The sequence below is a fragment of the Nannospalax galili genome, unplaced genomic scaffold, assembly GCF_000622305.1.
Source record: "Nannospalax galili isolate Female #2095 unplaced genomic scaffold, S.galili_v1.0 scaffold591, whole genome shotgun sequence".
Lineage (NCBI taxonomy): Eukaryota > Metazoa > Chordata > Mammalia > Rodentia > Spalacidae > Nannospalax > Nannospalax galili.
Genome location: NW_008330926.1, coordinates 3,516,401 through 3,531,869, shown reverse-complemented (window position 1 = coordinate 3,531,869; position 15,469 = coordinate 3,516,401). Strand labels below are relative to the sequence as shown.

Below are 15,469 nucleotides of genomic sequence, written 5' to 3'. Positions count from 1 at the left end.
GGGAGGAAACTTGACGTTTTTCCCGGACAGTTTTAAGTTTCCTTCCGCTGCCCCCCCCCCCCCCAGTCCTGCCAACATACAAGAGGCCAGGTGCCAAAGGCTGGCCTGGGGGACTGGGGGGAAGGGGAGAGAGCAACTCTGATCCACCATCAAGGACTTGGAGGACAAGAAAGACACCACCCCCACCACCTAGCCAGGCTCAGGTCTTTGGTGGCGTCTTGGCTGTGACCTGTCAGCATCTGTCACAGAATTTTGGGAAACAGAAAAAAGTGTCCTCTGCCCAACTCTGACCTCCATCTCTATGAGGGAAAGACATTTAGCTGCCATCTGGCTCTCTGAGATGCTGTGTTTTATGCTGACAGGCTAAAATCCAAGGGGAAATCTACCTGAGATCAGAGAAGGCTTCCCTCTTCTTTCTGTCCCATTGCCTCAGCCAGGTGGGAAGCAGGAATAATAGGTCTCCCTTCAGTCCTCTCTTCTGAGGCTTCCTAGCTGTCATGGTCTCTGCCCTGCCCTTACCTTGACCTCACACCTGAACTTAACCCCACACTTCTCACTGTGCTTACCAGCAGACCTGGCCCTTAGCAGCAGACCTGGCCCTTGCATGCCCCAAACCCTTCTGCATTTTAGCTGTTCCAGAACCTTCAGAGCTTCCTAGCCAGCAAATACCTGTACGAAATCCAGTGTTAAGGGTGCTTCTGACAAAAGAGGGCTGATGGCAGGCAAATGGAGCCAGTGACTCTCCACATCAATTTGCTACCACTTAACATCACTAATTCCTCTTCTGCCTCCCAGGTTACTAGAACTACAGGGGAAATGCCTTCCCAGTCCCTGCCAGGCCTCAGAGTGGGGCTCCCCCAAGCCCTTGCTTTCGACCTCATGTCTCTGGCTTCAATTTCCTTCCTGTTTCCACCCCCTCCCCAGCTCCTCCCCACCCATATACCCCTTTCAACAGACATCCTCTCCTCCTTCCTTCCTCCTTTCCTCCTTTGCCTGGAGCCAAGGGGGTCTTCTCTCCCAACCAGGGACTTCCTAGCCTCTTACCTAGTCCTCTTAAAAATAGATTCACTTAGGGATCTGTGATCAGGTCCTCTTCTCTCCCTATCTTATCAGCCAGCTAAGCTCTTGGAAGAGAAGAACCCTGGGCTTCTCAAGGGAACTACAACTCCCAAGATATGCACAAAGCAATTGTGGTGCATACTGGGAGTTGTAGTCCTCCTCTGTCTGCCTGTAGTCCTCCTTTGGCTGTCTGGAAGTGTTTCTGGATGAAGGTAAAAGTACTTGATGGGTTGCAACATGGGGACCCCCTGCATCCTCTTCACTTTATTTTTGTCATTATATTACTATATGACATTATGTGCCCAAGACTGACATCCATCTTCCCTGCTGAGACATCCTCACCTTAAGATGAGCCCCACCCAAGAGATGCCCACACCCTGCTCTGATGCCCCTGGCAGGAGAAATGAGGGGCCCCATGAACTCCTTCCCTGCCCCCTGCCCTCCAGGCTGGTTCCTTCCTTTATAGGGATCAAAGGGCAGGGAGCAGCCCCACCCTACTCCCTCATAGGCTATAGGCATTGGACTGGGGCTCTTAGGAATTGTAGGGACTTTGATGCCCCAAGCATTTGCAGGGGGAATTGTGGGAGGTTGGCACCTGGTGACAGTAGAGACACTGGCCCCCACCTTGGGGTGTGGAACCTTCAGTAACTGCTCATACGTCTGTCTAGGTTCTCCTTGTATAGGTCCTAAGCAATATGCTTCTTAAGGAGGTGGCTCGAGGACAGGGTCCAGGGCCTTATCTGTAGGACCTCTGGGGCCTAGACCTGCCTGCCTGGCACCAAGGCACAGGGGTGACCCTCCCCCACCCAAGTCCCACAGTTGGCATAGGGCACTGAGAGCAGGGGGGTAGGAGGGAGAGGAGGGCAGGACTGCCAGCATCCTGGTGGGTAGCTGCCAACCGGGCTGGGAGCTGGTGAGGAGCAGCAGGCCAGCGGCATTGAGCCAGCAGCTGTTGGGGGTAGCAGGGAGGGGGTACCTTAGGGGACATTTCTGTGATTCTCTCTGTGCCTAGCAGGACTTGGTCTGGCCTACTGTCCAGAGGACACTGAGGTACCCTTCATTCCAGCAATAAGGGACCTTAGGAATTACGTGACATTTTGTGGCCACCCATCTGGGCTCAGAGCCTTCCTGAGTTGCCCCTCAGGCCCAGGCGGGTCCCACCCAACCGGCCAGGGTGGCAGTGACTTGCGCAAGGGGTTGGGCTAGGCGCTTCCCAGCAGATGCCCCCTCCCAGCTCCTTCCTCTTTCGGTGCCTACAGTTTCCCCCATCTGTCTACCCCCTCCCCAGCCAGCCCTGTCCCCCTGTCCACTGGGGTCTGGCATGAGTGCTGCCCCCTGGCCTGGTTGGCAGGGCTAGCGCCCTGGCCAGGAACTGCGGTATGTGAGTGGGTTTGGGGTGAGGCTACGGGGAGGGCGGGTACTGCCTTGCCCAGCCCCTGAGGGCCCCAGCCTGGTACCGGGTAAGAATTCGGACAGCTCCCAGCAGGGGCAAGGGGCTTGCTAAGGTCTGGAGGGCCTCCTTAGGGTCCCTTAATGCCACATACCCTGAGGGGCTTGGACCTGGGCACCTGTCATCCGTGGCACTGACTCCCTCTTTGGCCATTGCTGCCTCCTATCCCCTCCCCTCCCTTCTTCCTTCTCCTGGTCCCACCTCCAGCAGCCTCTCCCATTGCTCCTCCTCACCTCTGTCCTCCTGGACTGGCCCAGCTCCTACCTTTCCTACCCCTCACCTTTTTCCCCTTTTAGGACTGAGTAAGGACAGGCGGAGGTGGGGACAGCTGGGGCTTTGGGCACTGCAGGCAGAGACTCTGGGCCCTCTCCCACGCTGCCAGCCCTCCTGTAACCCCTCCCTCCAAGCTGGGGGGAGGGGGACAGCACCCAGAGGGTTAAGGCTGTAGGGGGGAGGGGCTGGGCCAGGTCGTGGGCGGCCCCTTTGAAGGAGGGAGGTGGAGCGGGGAACAGCCACCCTACCCTCTCCCCCCCCCCAGCCAGCCCTCCCCCACCCCTCCCGACTGTGCTGCCCCCAGGGGCCAGGAGGAGTTGCCGGCAAGGCCCCTCAGCATTCAGGTGAGTAGGCCCTGCTCTGGCTCAGGAGTTCAGGCCCCAGGGGAGGCTCGGAGGCCTAGAATTGGCCAAGGGTCAGAGGAGGACTGAAAAGCAGGCTAGGAAGAGGGTGCCCAGATTGCACTGGAGGCTTTAGGGAACAGGAGCTGAGGCGCTGAGTGTGGGGAGGCTTCAAAGAGTCTAAGGGACCCAAGAGGACCAAGAAAGGCAGAAGAAGGGGCCTACTGGAGCAGTGCTGGGCCAGGCCAGGAGGTTGGACAGGCTGGCAGGGAGCTGGGCTCCGGGGACGGGCTGGGGTGTCTTCTGGGGCTGGGGGGCTCAGGTTTCTGCCTGCAGCTAGGCGGGTGTGGGGTTACCAGCCAGCTCAGTTACCCAGCCAGAGACATGACTAGGGGGAGGGCGACACAAGGTAGACCCTGGCACCTTGTACTGTCTCCTCAGGCCCTCAGGAGAGCTGGCACTGCCCAATCAGATCCTGCTGGGAACCCTGATGACCAGGGTCTGTCCTAAGTGGACAGTTACCTGGCTCAGGGTGGGTACTCTTGGGGGGTAGAGGCGGAAGTCCAGCAGCTCCAGGGCTGGAAACTCTGACGGGCAGAGAGGCACCCATTGTCCCCCTTACCCCACATCCGCTCTCACTGCACACCCCATCTCCGTCACCTCTTTTCCCCAGCTGGCTCCCAAATTTTGATTCTCTGTTTCCTCCAGAAGGCATATGGATGCCCTAAACTCAGCCATCTCTTGGCAAGACCAGGTCTTGCAGAACAAGCTAGGCCTTGATAAGTTTCCTTTGCCCTCTCCATCCCACAGACCTGAAAGGAAGAAAGGGCTGCTTAGAGCATGGCAAATGTTGAGCTCTGGAGAGGCTTCAGTGAGAGAAGTGATGAGAAAGGGAAAGAAAGGTCAGGTGAAGATGGTTCCTAGCAGGAGGCCTAAGGACAGGTGTGGTAGAGAGGAGATAAGGACCACAAGGACTGAGGGAAGGGAAGCAAAAGGTGAGTCTTGTGCAGGGCAGACAAGGGCCACTGAAGGTAGGAAGGGGACAAAAAGAGGAAAGAGAAGTCCAAGAAAAAGACTGAGTAAGGAGTGGTTGACGGGCAAGGGTTCCCAATGGTGGAGGGGAAAGGCCGGGAAAGGGCTGCCCCATTCCTTCCTCCGCCATCTTTTATCTCTGCCCACTCTCCTTGATGGGGCTAAAGGACTATGTGCTAGAACTGATGTGTGTGAAAAGAAAATGTGGAGGAGCACCAAGGTCTCTCGGAGTCCAGAGCCCCTGCATCAGGATTGGGGGGCTTGGGGAGAGCTTAACCCCCACTGCACTGGGAAGCAGCCAACTCCCCTCACTGCCTTCCCCCTTCGTGGCTTGCGGTCTCTCTTCCCCGCCTCGGCCCCCAGGAAGTGTGAGTGCTGGGGGTGGTGAGGTTAGGAGGGGGAAGCGCCACATGGGGGATGGGGAAGGCATGCAGAAGCTTGGAGGGGCTGGAGGGGAGGGCTCCATAAGTGCTCCTACATCCTTGGGCCCAGGAGCTGTCCCTTGGCCTTTGTGGAAGCTCTCCCAATCCTCCAGTGATATGTGGCTACCTCCCCAACTGGGCAGTTCAGATGTCCATGGCTCTTGGGCCCCAGAAGTCTTCAGAATGAATGGAGGAGCCACGGAATAAGAATTCCTGGGTTCCTGAGGACTTTGGACTGACTGCCTAATTTCCCTATGCCTCTGGTCCAGCCACAGGCCAAAGCCCTAGCTTCGTGCAAACTTAGTTCCAAAAAAACAGGAAGAGAACCTGAGGCTGGAGTTGGGGTGGGGGTTGGGGGCAGAAAGGAGAAAGAAGGGGGAGGGGTGACCAGCCAAGACACCAGGAGCACTGGGCAGAGCCTCAGGTCTCTATCATCCCTAGCAAGAAGGTGCTTCAACCTGGTCCTGGTCCTCTCCCTCTCTCACCCCAAGCTGCTGCCCTAGGAAAAGCCAGGCCAGGCTCCCTGGTGGAGCTGGGAGAAGGGACCTTGGAGCCTTGGGGGTTCGGGGGGAGGGTCTGTGTGCCTGTGTCTCAGATGAATCTATTTTCTCTGCCACTAATCCTGGTTCCGCCTGCTGCCCCCCACACTAAGCCTCAGTCCCCTAATCCCCAGGATGGGGAGAAGGGGGGGCAGCTTTACTTGGCTGCCCCATTCAGGGCCTCCTATGCCTGCCCTTCAGCTGGCTCAGGCCAGCAGGGTTGGCCCTGCTCTGGACACTGCCTAAGGTTAGCAGCTGCAAAGACTTCTAGTTGCCTTTGCCTTTCCAAGACAGAGCTGGTACCCTTACCTCTTGATTTCTTGGTTGTGGATACACTCTGGCAAGTGCCCTTCGGCACTGATTGGTAGGAGATAAGGATTCCCACCTTTCCTCCCCATCACCCTCAAGTCTTCCCCCCACACACACACCATGCATGGGGCAGGTTTGACACAGGGCCCAGTTTCAAGAAAGCTGCCCACCTGCTTGGCCGGTCTAGCAGGCCTGACAATGAGGGGAGCCTAGGGGGTGGTGGAAAAGAGGGGAACAATGGGGCGGGGCCCCCAGTTCTTTCCCCTACTAGGCAAACAGACCAAGCAGACCTTGCCCAGTTCCCTGGCACAACTGCCCCCCCAACCACCACACACACCCATGCCCACAAGGTCTTAGCAAGAGGGGGCATGCCAGGCTGGGTGGGGATGGGTTGCCTGCATGGGGCGTCAGGGGACTGGGCCCTCTGGGATATAGATGTGGGAAGGGTGCCCAAGGTGGAGTGGGCATACTGGCACCAGTGCCGCACCCTGGCAGAAAGGGGGAGGCCTCCACCCCACCAACCCCTCCCAGATGATGGAGCTAGGAGTGCCCCCTTGGCCTGGTTGGCACCCGCATAGTTCCAGGTGGCACTTCAGTTGGCATGGGTGCCAGGGCTAGGGGATTTCCCAGAAGCTGGAGAGCCACACTGAACACTCTCTCCTCTCCTTTGTATCTTCTGCCTCTCCTAACTTTCCTTGCTACTTTGTGGCCATGGGCATTGGATTTGGGCCTAAGGGGTTAAATACCCACCCTTACCTAAGTCTTCTGTGAGTTGGTGGTGAACCACCCTGAGCCTGTGACCTGACAGCAAGATCAGCAAATCAGCAGGGCTGCCATACCAAGATGCCATAGAGATGAGCCCTGGGGTAGGAGAAAGGCGGGTTTACCAATGGGAATGGGTGGGGTGGGTAGGGAAAGAGGGAAGAGGGTTGGGGTTAACCACGTGCCTGTGGGTGCCCAGCTCCAAACCAATGGTCAGCAAAGATAGCTCCACCCATGCCCCTTAGGAGGGACATGATGCACTTGGGCCCAAGAGGATGCCCACTGCTGTTTATGTGGCAGCCACTTGCTGCCCACCTGATTTTTATTTGTTCTAAAGTCCTGGGGCAATTTGTGTCATTTATAAAGTACTAGGAGAAAAGGAACTCCCAGACTGCTTGGTCCCCCAGGAAGAGAAGTGGTTTGGGGACCGATGGTGGGAACAGGTGAGCTGTATAAGGATTGATGCCTGGGTATAGCTTCCAAGCCAAGACAGACAAGTGGGTGCTGCTCACTTAGGGCTTCCATGTAGGAGCTTTGGCCCAGCAGTGAACTTGACAAGCAGAAAGGCAGACCAAAACAATGCAGTTCTTATGTCCTAAAGAGGAAATTTGTGTCCCTTAACTTATTACCCCTCCATCAAAAAAAACAAAAAACAAAAAACCAGCTTTCCCCATCCATAGCCATCGTTGATCAGCTAAGTATCAGAGAGGATCACTGATACTTGCCTGAAGGATCATCGGAACTAGCCTTTAATTTTACAGATGAGGACTAGGCCTCCTCGGGAAAGGAAGTGACTTGTCCAAGGTCAGGTAGCTCCTTAGTAACCTGGCTCCTTCAGGGTGCCTTGAGGGAGGAGGAGGTAGACCTGTCTCCTAGTAGTTTTGTCTGCAAGGGCCTTTTGTGCTAGTGGAATCTGCCCTGAGGCCAGACCACTAAGTGAGCCCCTACTGTGTGTTAGGCACTGTGCCACACCTGGCCTCACTTACCCCCCACCACAACCCCTGGGGTCAGCTGGAATTATCCAGTATTACAGATGAGGAAAGAGCCTCAGAGATAAAAATCACTTGCTAAGATCATGGAGCTAAGAATTCAAACTCAAGGCTGGCTGACTCCAGAGCCCAGCTCTTTCCAGGCCCAACACTGTCCCCAGTAGCTCTAGACCCACAAAATGTCAGGGCTAAAGGGATGAGTCCTTATGACTTTCCTTCCCAACCCCAACCCCTTCTAGTATTAACTAAGAAAATGAAGGCCAGACCATGGACTGAGCCCCTCCCTACTGTGTTTGGGGCCAAACTTACCCCTTCCCACAATTACTTGCTCAAGGTTATTCAGCTATTTTACTCGAGTTGGCCCATGCCCACCCCCACCAGTGGATGGTAGGCTGGCTTCTGAATAGAGAAAGTACTGAGGTAGACTCACAGCCTTCTGGAGAGGCATGGAAAGGGGAGGGAGGGATGGAGTTGTTGAGGGGGAAGGGCAGGGTGGGACTGGAACTTGACCTGTTGGCAGTGGGGGAGGGTGTGGGGATGATGCTTATCTGTGTGGGGGCAGGAAGTACCTGCACCAGTGACACCCCAGCAAAGGGTAGCTGCTCCTTGGCTCCTGAGGGAAGGAAGATGTGGGAGGAAGGGATGTTGGAAGCTGTTTCCCGTTTAGCCTGTGGAAGGGGGTATCTGGAAGGAAGAATGAACCTTTGGTGGCTGGGTGGGGGGGAGGTGGCTGGGGGAGGAGCACAAGGAGAAAGAGGGTGATGCTTGGAAGTGTGTCCTCTTATTTGTACAAGTGTAACAACCCAGCCACGCCTGGCCTCCAGCAGACTTTGGTCTAATGTCAATCTGAATTCTCTCCTTGGCATCTAGCAGAGCTTTGGGAGGGTCTGTCACAGATCCTTACAACTTTTCTTTTCTTTCTTTCTTTTTTTTTTTTTTTTTTTTTTTTTTTTTTTTTTTTTTTTTTTTTTTTTTTTTTTTTGGTCTTTTTGAGACAGAGTCTCCCTGTAGCCCCAGCTGGCCTGGAAATCACTATGTAGACCAGGCCAGCCTCGAACTCAGAGAGATCTGCCTGCCTCTGCCTCCCGAGTGCTGGACTTAAAGGCATAGCTACCACACCCAAGACACAGGCCAAAGACACAAGGATCCTTTAACCAATTTTTTTTAAAGCCCTGGCTGTCCTGGAACTATGTTGAGCAGGTTGGCCTCAAACTCATAGAGAGCTGACTGCCTCTGCTTCCTGAAGTGCTGAGATTAAAGGCAGGCACCACCATGTCCAGCTAGCCAATTCTTCCTCACGTCTAAACAGAACTCTGGTATCTTACCTCCTAGTCCAGTGCTTCTTCTGAAAGGATGAGGAGAAGCAGAAGTATCTAGAAAGAAAGTGAAAGGCAGGACTCCATAGAGGCAGACCAGAATATCATAAGAATTAGGAATGTGGAGTCTGGGTCTACTGCCTAGGTGTGAACTGTACTCTGCACTTTACCTGGAAAGTTGCCTCATCTATCTGAACCTCGGTTTTCTTGTCAGTGAAATGGAGGATAGTCATAAAGTACTTAGAAGAGCATCCAGCATTGTGGCCCTCCTTCAATAAGTGTTAGCCAATGTTGGTACATCTTCCCAGGCCCTTACAGTACTAAATGCTCTTAACGGTCTCCTCTATTTGACCTGCAGGAGAAGATGGGGAGCCCTGAAGATGACCTGATTGGAATTCCATTCCCAGACCACAGCAGTGAGCTCCTGAGCTGCCTCAATGAGCAGCGACAGCTGGGCCACCTATGCGACCTCACCATCAGGACGCAAGGCCTTGAATACCGCACCCACAGGGCTGTGCTGGCTGCCTGCAGCCACTACTTCAAGAAGCTCTTCACTGAGGGTGGTGGTGGGGCTGTGACAGGAGCAGGAGGTGGTGGGACAGCTGCTGGAGGAGCAGGGACCGGTGTGTGTGAGCTGGACTTTGTAGGGCCCGAGGCCCTGGGTGCCCTGCTCGAATTTGCCTACACAGCCACACTGACCACCAGCAGCGCCAACATGCCAGCTGTCCTCCAAGCTGCCCGGCTACTGGAGATCCCATGTGTCATTGCTGCCTGCATGGAGATTCTACAAGGCAGTGGGCTGGAAGCTCCCAGCCCAGATGAGGATGACTGTGAGCGAGCCCGACAGTACCTAGAAGCTTTTGCCACCGCCACCACCACAGCCTCAGCCTCAGGAGTTCCCAATGGTGAAGACAGCCCTCCACAGGTGCCCCTCCTACCACCACCACCACCACCACCTCGGCCTGTTGCAAGACGCAGCCGCAAGCCTCGGAAAGCTTTCCTGCAAACCAAGGGGGCCCGAGCAAACCACCTGGTCCCTGAGGTGCCCACAGTGCCCACCCATCCCTTGACCTATGAGGAAGAAAAGGTTGTGGGCAACAGTGGGGGCAGTGGGCTGGGGGACAGCTACAGCCCTCCCACAGGTGCTGCCTCACCTCTTGAGGGACCCCTGAACTATGAGGTCTATGAGGGCGAAGAAGAAGAGGAAGAGTTGGTATATCCCCCAGCCTATGGGCTAGCACAGGGCAGTGAGCCCCCACTGTCACCAGAGGAGCTGGGGTCAGATGAAGATGCCATTGATCCAGACCTGATGGCCTACCTTAGTTCCCTGCACCAGGATACTCTGGCACCAGGCCTGGATGGCCAAGACAAGCTGGTGCGTAAACGTCGGTCCCAGATGCCCCAGGAATGCCCAGTCTGCCACAAGATAATCCATGGAGCAGGCAAACTGCCACGCCACATGAGGACCCATACAGGTGAAAAGCCCTTTGCCTGTGAGGTCTGCGGTGTCCGCTTCACCAGGTGAGTATCAAGTTGGGACCAGGCAGGGGATGGGGCCCAAGATGGGCTTGGGGGTGGGTATGAGATCTGAGGGAAAGTAGATGGTTGTAGGGGCCCAGCTCTCTTCTGGGTTCTGGAGTGGGAGGAGAGACCAGGAAAAAGGGGTGGTCATGAAGAATCTAGAGTCCTAGAAGGGTGTACTGAGGCAGAGGACTGGATGGTGACTGAACCCATTAAACTAGAGGCCAGTCAGAAGGGGTATCCTAGGACAGCAATGGGGAAACAGTGAAGGATCAGGTGGGACAAGGCTTGGGAGCAGGGTCAGGATGGGCCTGGGGTCCTGTCCTCAGCCCTGAATGTTTGCCCTCTTCGTCCCTGCCTGTACCAGGAATGACAAGCTGAAGATCCATATGCGGAAGCATACAGGAGAGCGCCCCTACTCATGCCCACACTGCCCAGCCCGCTTCCTGCACAGCTATGACCTCAAGAACCACATGCACCTGCACACTGGGGACCGGCCCTATGAGTGCCACCTGTGCCACAAGGCTTTCGCCAAGGAGGACCACCTGCAGCGCCACCTCAAGGGCCAGAACTGCCTGGAGGTGCGCACCCGGAGGCGCCGCAAGGATGATGCGCCACCTCACTACCCACCACCTTCAACCACCACCCCTTGCCCTGCTGGCCTTGACCTCTCCAATGGCCACCTGGACACCTTCCGCCTCTCTCTGGCTCGATTCTGGGAGCAATCGGCCCCCACGGGGGCTCCAGTCACTACCCCTGGGCCCCCTGATGATGATGATGATGAGGGGACACCCACCACACCACAGGCTGAAGGTGCCATGGAGTCCTCTTAAAGAGGGATAGATGGCCAGGCTGGAGCAGCACAAAGCCAGGGATACCCCTGCGAAGCAGTGGGAGCACATAGACAAGCCGAGCTGGGGTCAGAGATGCTGACCTGGCGTCAGAATCAGTCCCTCCTCACAGAGCCCTCATTCCAATCCCAAGCTGAGGTTTTGGGGCACAGGCTCTCCAGATTGGGGTGATATATATATTTACAGCTCTATTGTAAACGTGCGGTCCCTGTCCCCAGCTACTCCTGGGGAATAGAAGCAATAATCTATTTCTGATTTGTGGGTCCCACTTCGGCTATGCGGGTTTCTAGGGGGCTGGGGCTTGGGACCAAAGCCTTGCCCCACTCTCATTCCCCCTAGGTTTTGGCTGTGTCAGGGGGTAGACTGCCCCTCCCTTCTGAGACCCCCCCCTTCCTGGTTTCTGTTCCCTTTTCCTGGCAGTAAATCACGCAAAGGGGGTAGCAAAGACTTGGGTAGGTAGGGAAACCAAGGTGGAAGCTTTAGAGACTAGGGGGACTGGGCCTGTAAGGACGGAGCCATCCCAGTCCCCCTCCACCCTGTTCCAACGCTGAGTCATGGGGTCCAGGAGAAGGGGCGGGGTGGCCTGATTGGCTCGCCTGCCCCTGGGGGCAGCGGGAGGGGATCCGCCCAGCTAGGAGAGCGCTCCTCCTCCCCTCCCGCGTCCCGGGGCAGGGAATGTCTTGTTCCCGGCGCTCCCTCCCTGGGGCCAGAGGGCAGGGCGGGCCGGGCGTCTTACCCTCTTTTCCCCACCTCCCCGCCCAGGTGCGAGTTGGAGCCGCCTGTTCTGCTGCCCCTGACTCACGCAGCCCCGGGGCCGGCGGGCGCTGGGTGTGGGATGGGGGTGAAGGGTTGGGGTAGCCTAGCGGGAGCAGGCGAGCCAGCGCCATCTGGTGGCCAGACCCTGCGAGGGCGAGCGCCCCCCAGCGACGTCTTGTAGGGAGCTAACCCAACCATCCTGACCTGAGATCCAGCGCCTCCTTGCCAACGCCCTAGGCAAGCAACTCACTTGCCTCTGGGAAAGTTAGGCTGTGGACCTGGGGGAAAGGGAACCTTCCCTGGGTCCTTGCCTATCACTTCTCTTAGAATCAAGTCCACTGTCACTCTGTACATAGCCTCTCTTCTGTTGGTCTTGTTGAAATTCAATTTCACATTTTTAACTACCCAATTCTGCTGGGGTGAGGAAGAATCTTCACCCCTACCCCTTCCTCGCTGGGTGCTGGACCCCCATTGCGGCCTGGGCTCTGCCTTGCACTATTTCCCCTCCTTGGCCTGGTGGCCCTTACCCCTCCTTAATAGGGGCAGGTTCAGGGGCCCGGTGCTCTCCCCCCATGTACCCCCAACGCCCATTTGCACAGCTGCCCAGGTACCCCCAACAATGGGGAGGGGGTCACACAGGGAGGGGTGGCGGGACCAGTCCCTGTATCTATTTAAAAAGTGATGATGTAATATATTAGGAGGGAGGTCAGGTGCCCTGGGCCTCATCTTAGCATTTCAGGTTATAGGGGGAGCCCAGGGCTGGAGAAACTTGGGGCTTAGCCCCAAAGAGTGGGGACAGTTGGCCTCCACTCTACTCGTGGCTTTCCCAGTCAGTGCCTTAGTGGGGGAAGGCATCCCCCCTTCTCCTGTTCCCTTCCTCTATCCCTGCCCCCACTTTGGGTGTAAGCGACAGGAAGAAATAATAATAATTTAAGATTCACACTTGTGTGCACTTTTGGTTCCTTTATTTTGGGGATTAATGGGAGGGATCAGGAGGAGGAAAGAGACTCAGGTTCTGAGGCTGAAGAGGTGGATGGTTGAATTTCTGAATTGATATCTGGGGCTCAGGGAGAAAATGAAGGCTAGCAGACTGATCTGCTTCTGGAAGCTTCATTTCATCCCAGGACCCTTCTCTTTGTCTTGGTCACTGGGAGGAGAGGAAGGGGGGTGGTCCTATCACCATCCTGTTCACAGGTGTATGCCTGCCCCTACCCTACCAGTCTGTTCTGATCCATCTCCTGTTACTTCCCAGACACATTTGGCCTCAGCTTGCAGAGCATGCCAGCCCATGGCTGTACTTATCTTCTGGTTTGGGCTGATGCTGAGGAACAGGTAGGCAGCAACTTGCCTGAGGCCATGTAGCCCACTAAGCTCAGAACCACTAGAGGGTAACTAACCATCACCCCTGCTCAAGCCTCAGCTGCTTCTCTTGTTCATCTGCTTTAGCTTGGAGCCTCAGAATGAACACTTTGCCTCCCTTCCCGCCACCCCATTCACCCTGGAATGTGCCAACTGGACAGTTTTCTTTACAGTCTTCCCAAATAGATGCAGTTTATCCTTCTCAAACCCAGCTGGCTCTAAGTGTTTATGCAAAAGCGCTGGCTGTCCAGCAGTGCGTCAGTAGTGCTATGACAGGCTTCCAAACACCTTGCCATATCCATGCAGGATGGCAGCACTGGAATTTAGCTGCTTGTATGGGGCAGCAGCTTCTTCATGGAAGGGCCCATCTAGCTCTGTCAGCAATCCTAATCAGCTTGGCTCTAATGACCTTCACCTTGGCCCCCACTCGCACACATTATTGGGTACTCAAGAAGTTCATCCCACAATTCTTCCCTAACCACTGCCCCTGATTATTTATTTATTTATTTATTTATTTATTTATTTAATTTATGATAAGGTCTCAAGATGAAGTCCTGGCTGGCCTGCAGCTCAGAGATCCACCTGCCTCTGCCTCCTGAGTGCTGGAGTTAAAAGCATGAATCACCATGCCTCTTGGGCCCTGTTCTTAACACCTTACCAAGACAACACTGGGACTGTCCCCCACAAACACCACCAGCTGAGGGCCTCAGCAACTTGTCCTTTTCAAGGCCATTCATCTCACACAGTTACTGAAGATCTCTTCATCTGGTCCTTTTCCTGACCTACCCAGAAAAAGTCTTCAACTCTTAAATTCATGGCTACTACATTTGCTAGAGAAAGATATGCAATCCAACATTCAGGAGACTGAGACAGGGTAATTATGGAACAGTTAGGCCAGCCTGGGCTTCTTAGTGAGTTCCAGGCCAACCTGGGCTACAATATTACAAAAGACAAAAAACCCCTAACCAAGAACATGGGAGCAGTCATTAAGGATAGGGATTTTCAGCCTTAATGCTACCTGGAAATCCCTCAGCCTCCCCAGCCAACTTCTTTGTACACTCCCCATAGCAGGTATTTCCACCACCTACTCTTTGAAAATTTGATGGTACTCCAGCCACCCTCAGCAGGTGCCCTCACCTCCTACTCCCCAGAGAAAAGTGAGGCCACCCGGCTAGAGCAGGCTGAACTCTGAACTCTGTTTAGAAGGATCTCCAGTCTTCTGCCTCAGGGAAGCTTGGTCCTCTGAAGGGCTACCTCATCCACATCCATCTGACTCTTCTCCCTCAGAGGTTTGCTCCTCCTTGTAGCCATCAATGTTCTTGTCTACTTCCTGAGCATCTTGGTGCTGTGTCACTTGTCTGTAAAGCTAACTCTTCATTACCAAGCTTCCTGTTTTAGAGTCAGGCACATGCCTTTCATTCTATCACTCAGGAGGCTGAGGTAGAAGGATTGCAAGTTCAATGCCAGCCTGGGCCACATAGTGAGACCCTTATTTAAAAAGAAGAAAAAGGAAGCAAAGCGTGGTCATGCACACCCTTAATCTCAGCACTGGAGGTAGGCAGCAGAGGGAAGTAGATATCTGTGAGTTTGAGGCCAGCCTGGTCTACATAATGAGACCTTGTTTTTTTTTTAAAAAAACAAAAAACAAAAGTGTTTTTTATTGTTTTAACTACAATGGGTATTTAAAGGAACCCTTCAACTTCTGGCACTCTGAATGCAGGAACCATGTACTCTGAGTCTTGTTATCAGTTATTCTTCACGATTTGGTTTTGTCCATCCCGATACCGTAAAAATGTTCCCAGAAGTCACGTCTGTGCTCTCTCAACTATGGAGCCACTGCTGGTCTCAAGTCCCCAGCCCACCTACCTTTCATGGGGGCTTGGCTCTTGGTTCTCCTGCTTGCTTTCCCTCCTTCCTTCTCTCCTCCTTCCTCCTCCTCCATATTCTCTTCTCTCTCTCTCTCTCTCTCACTCACTCTCTCTCATCAGGGTCTCACTATGTAGCTCTGGCTGGCCTAGAACTCACTATGTAGATCAGGATGGCCTAGAACTCACACCCACTGTTCTGATTTCTCAAACCTCTCCCCTCTTAGGTTTGCAGTTGAGCTCTTCAAGGTTTCATCCCTGTTCCCTTCTCTTCTGCCAGGGAGGAGATGATCAAACCCATCCTCTTTTAGAGTTCCTGAGTAAACAACTCCCTAAAGAGACACCTTCAGTACAGACCCCTGCTGGGCACCTTTCTCCCCAATCCTTGGGCATCTCTAGCCAGATGCCACTCTGCAGACATCTCTCTGGTCTCAAACTGGGTCAGTCCTCTTTCCCCAGAGCCTGGCCTAACAGCTGCCCAGGCTCAAGTATAGATTCAACATTCTCAGCCTCCTGCCTAGCATGCTCCTGCTTAGCTTATGGTCTTAACCATTTGTCTTTCAGTGATTCTTTTTCTCTCCTTGTCCCTTCTCCCTTTTTCTCCCTCTTCCCCTTTCCTGTTTCC

At 54.7% G+C, this 15,469-nt stretch overlaps 2 protein-coding genes across 3 annotated transcripts in view; one reads left to right on the top strand and one right to left on the bottom strand.

Annotated features, from left to right (window-relative positions):
* Zbtb7b (zinc finger and BTB domain containing 7B) overlaps positions 1 to 12,566 on the top strand; it is a 15,649-nt gene extending 3,083 nt beyond the window's left edge. Inside the window, exons 1-4 of one of the 2 annotated variants that reach the window (XM_017794974.2) lie at positions 2,525 to 3,126; positions 4,323 to 4,523; positions 8,851 to 10,013; positions 10,381 to 12,566. In XM_017794974.2, coding sequence (XP_017650463.1) covers positions 4,341 to 4,523; positions 8,851 to 10,013; positions 10,381 to 10,846 — 1,812 coding nt within the window. In that variant the 5' untranslated portion in view covers positions 2,525 to 3,126; positions 4,323 to 4,340 and the 3' untranslated portion in view covers positions 10,847 to 12,566. Of the gene's footprint in view, positions 1 to 2,524; positions 3,127 to 4,322; positions 4,524 to 8,850; positions 10,014 to 10,380 lie in introns of those variants that run through there. The other variant, XM_008854571.3, reaches the window with a different exon arrangement.
* A 9-nt stretch (positions 12,567 to 12,575) lies between these two features.
* Dcst2 (DC-STAMP domain containing 2) overlaps positions 12,576 to 15,469 on the bottom strand; it is a 12,469-nt gene continuing 9,575 nt past the window's right edge. Inside the window, exon 15 of the mRNA XM_008854559.3 lies at positions 12,576 to 12,767. Coding sequence (XP_008852781.2) covers positions 12,731 to 12,767 — 37 coding nt within the window. The 3' untranslated portion in view covers positions 12,576 to 12,730. The remainder of the gene's footprint in view (positions 12,768 to 15,469) is intronic.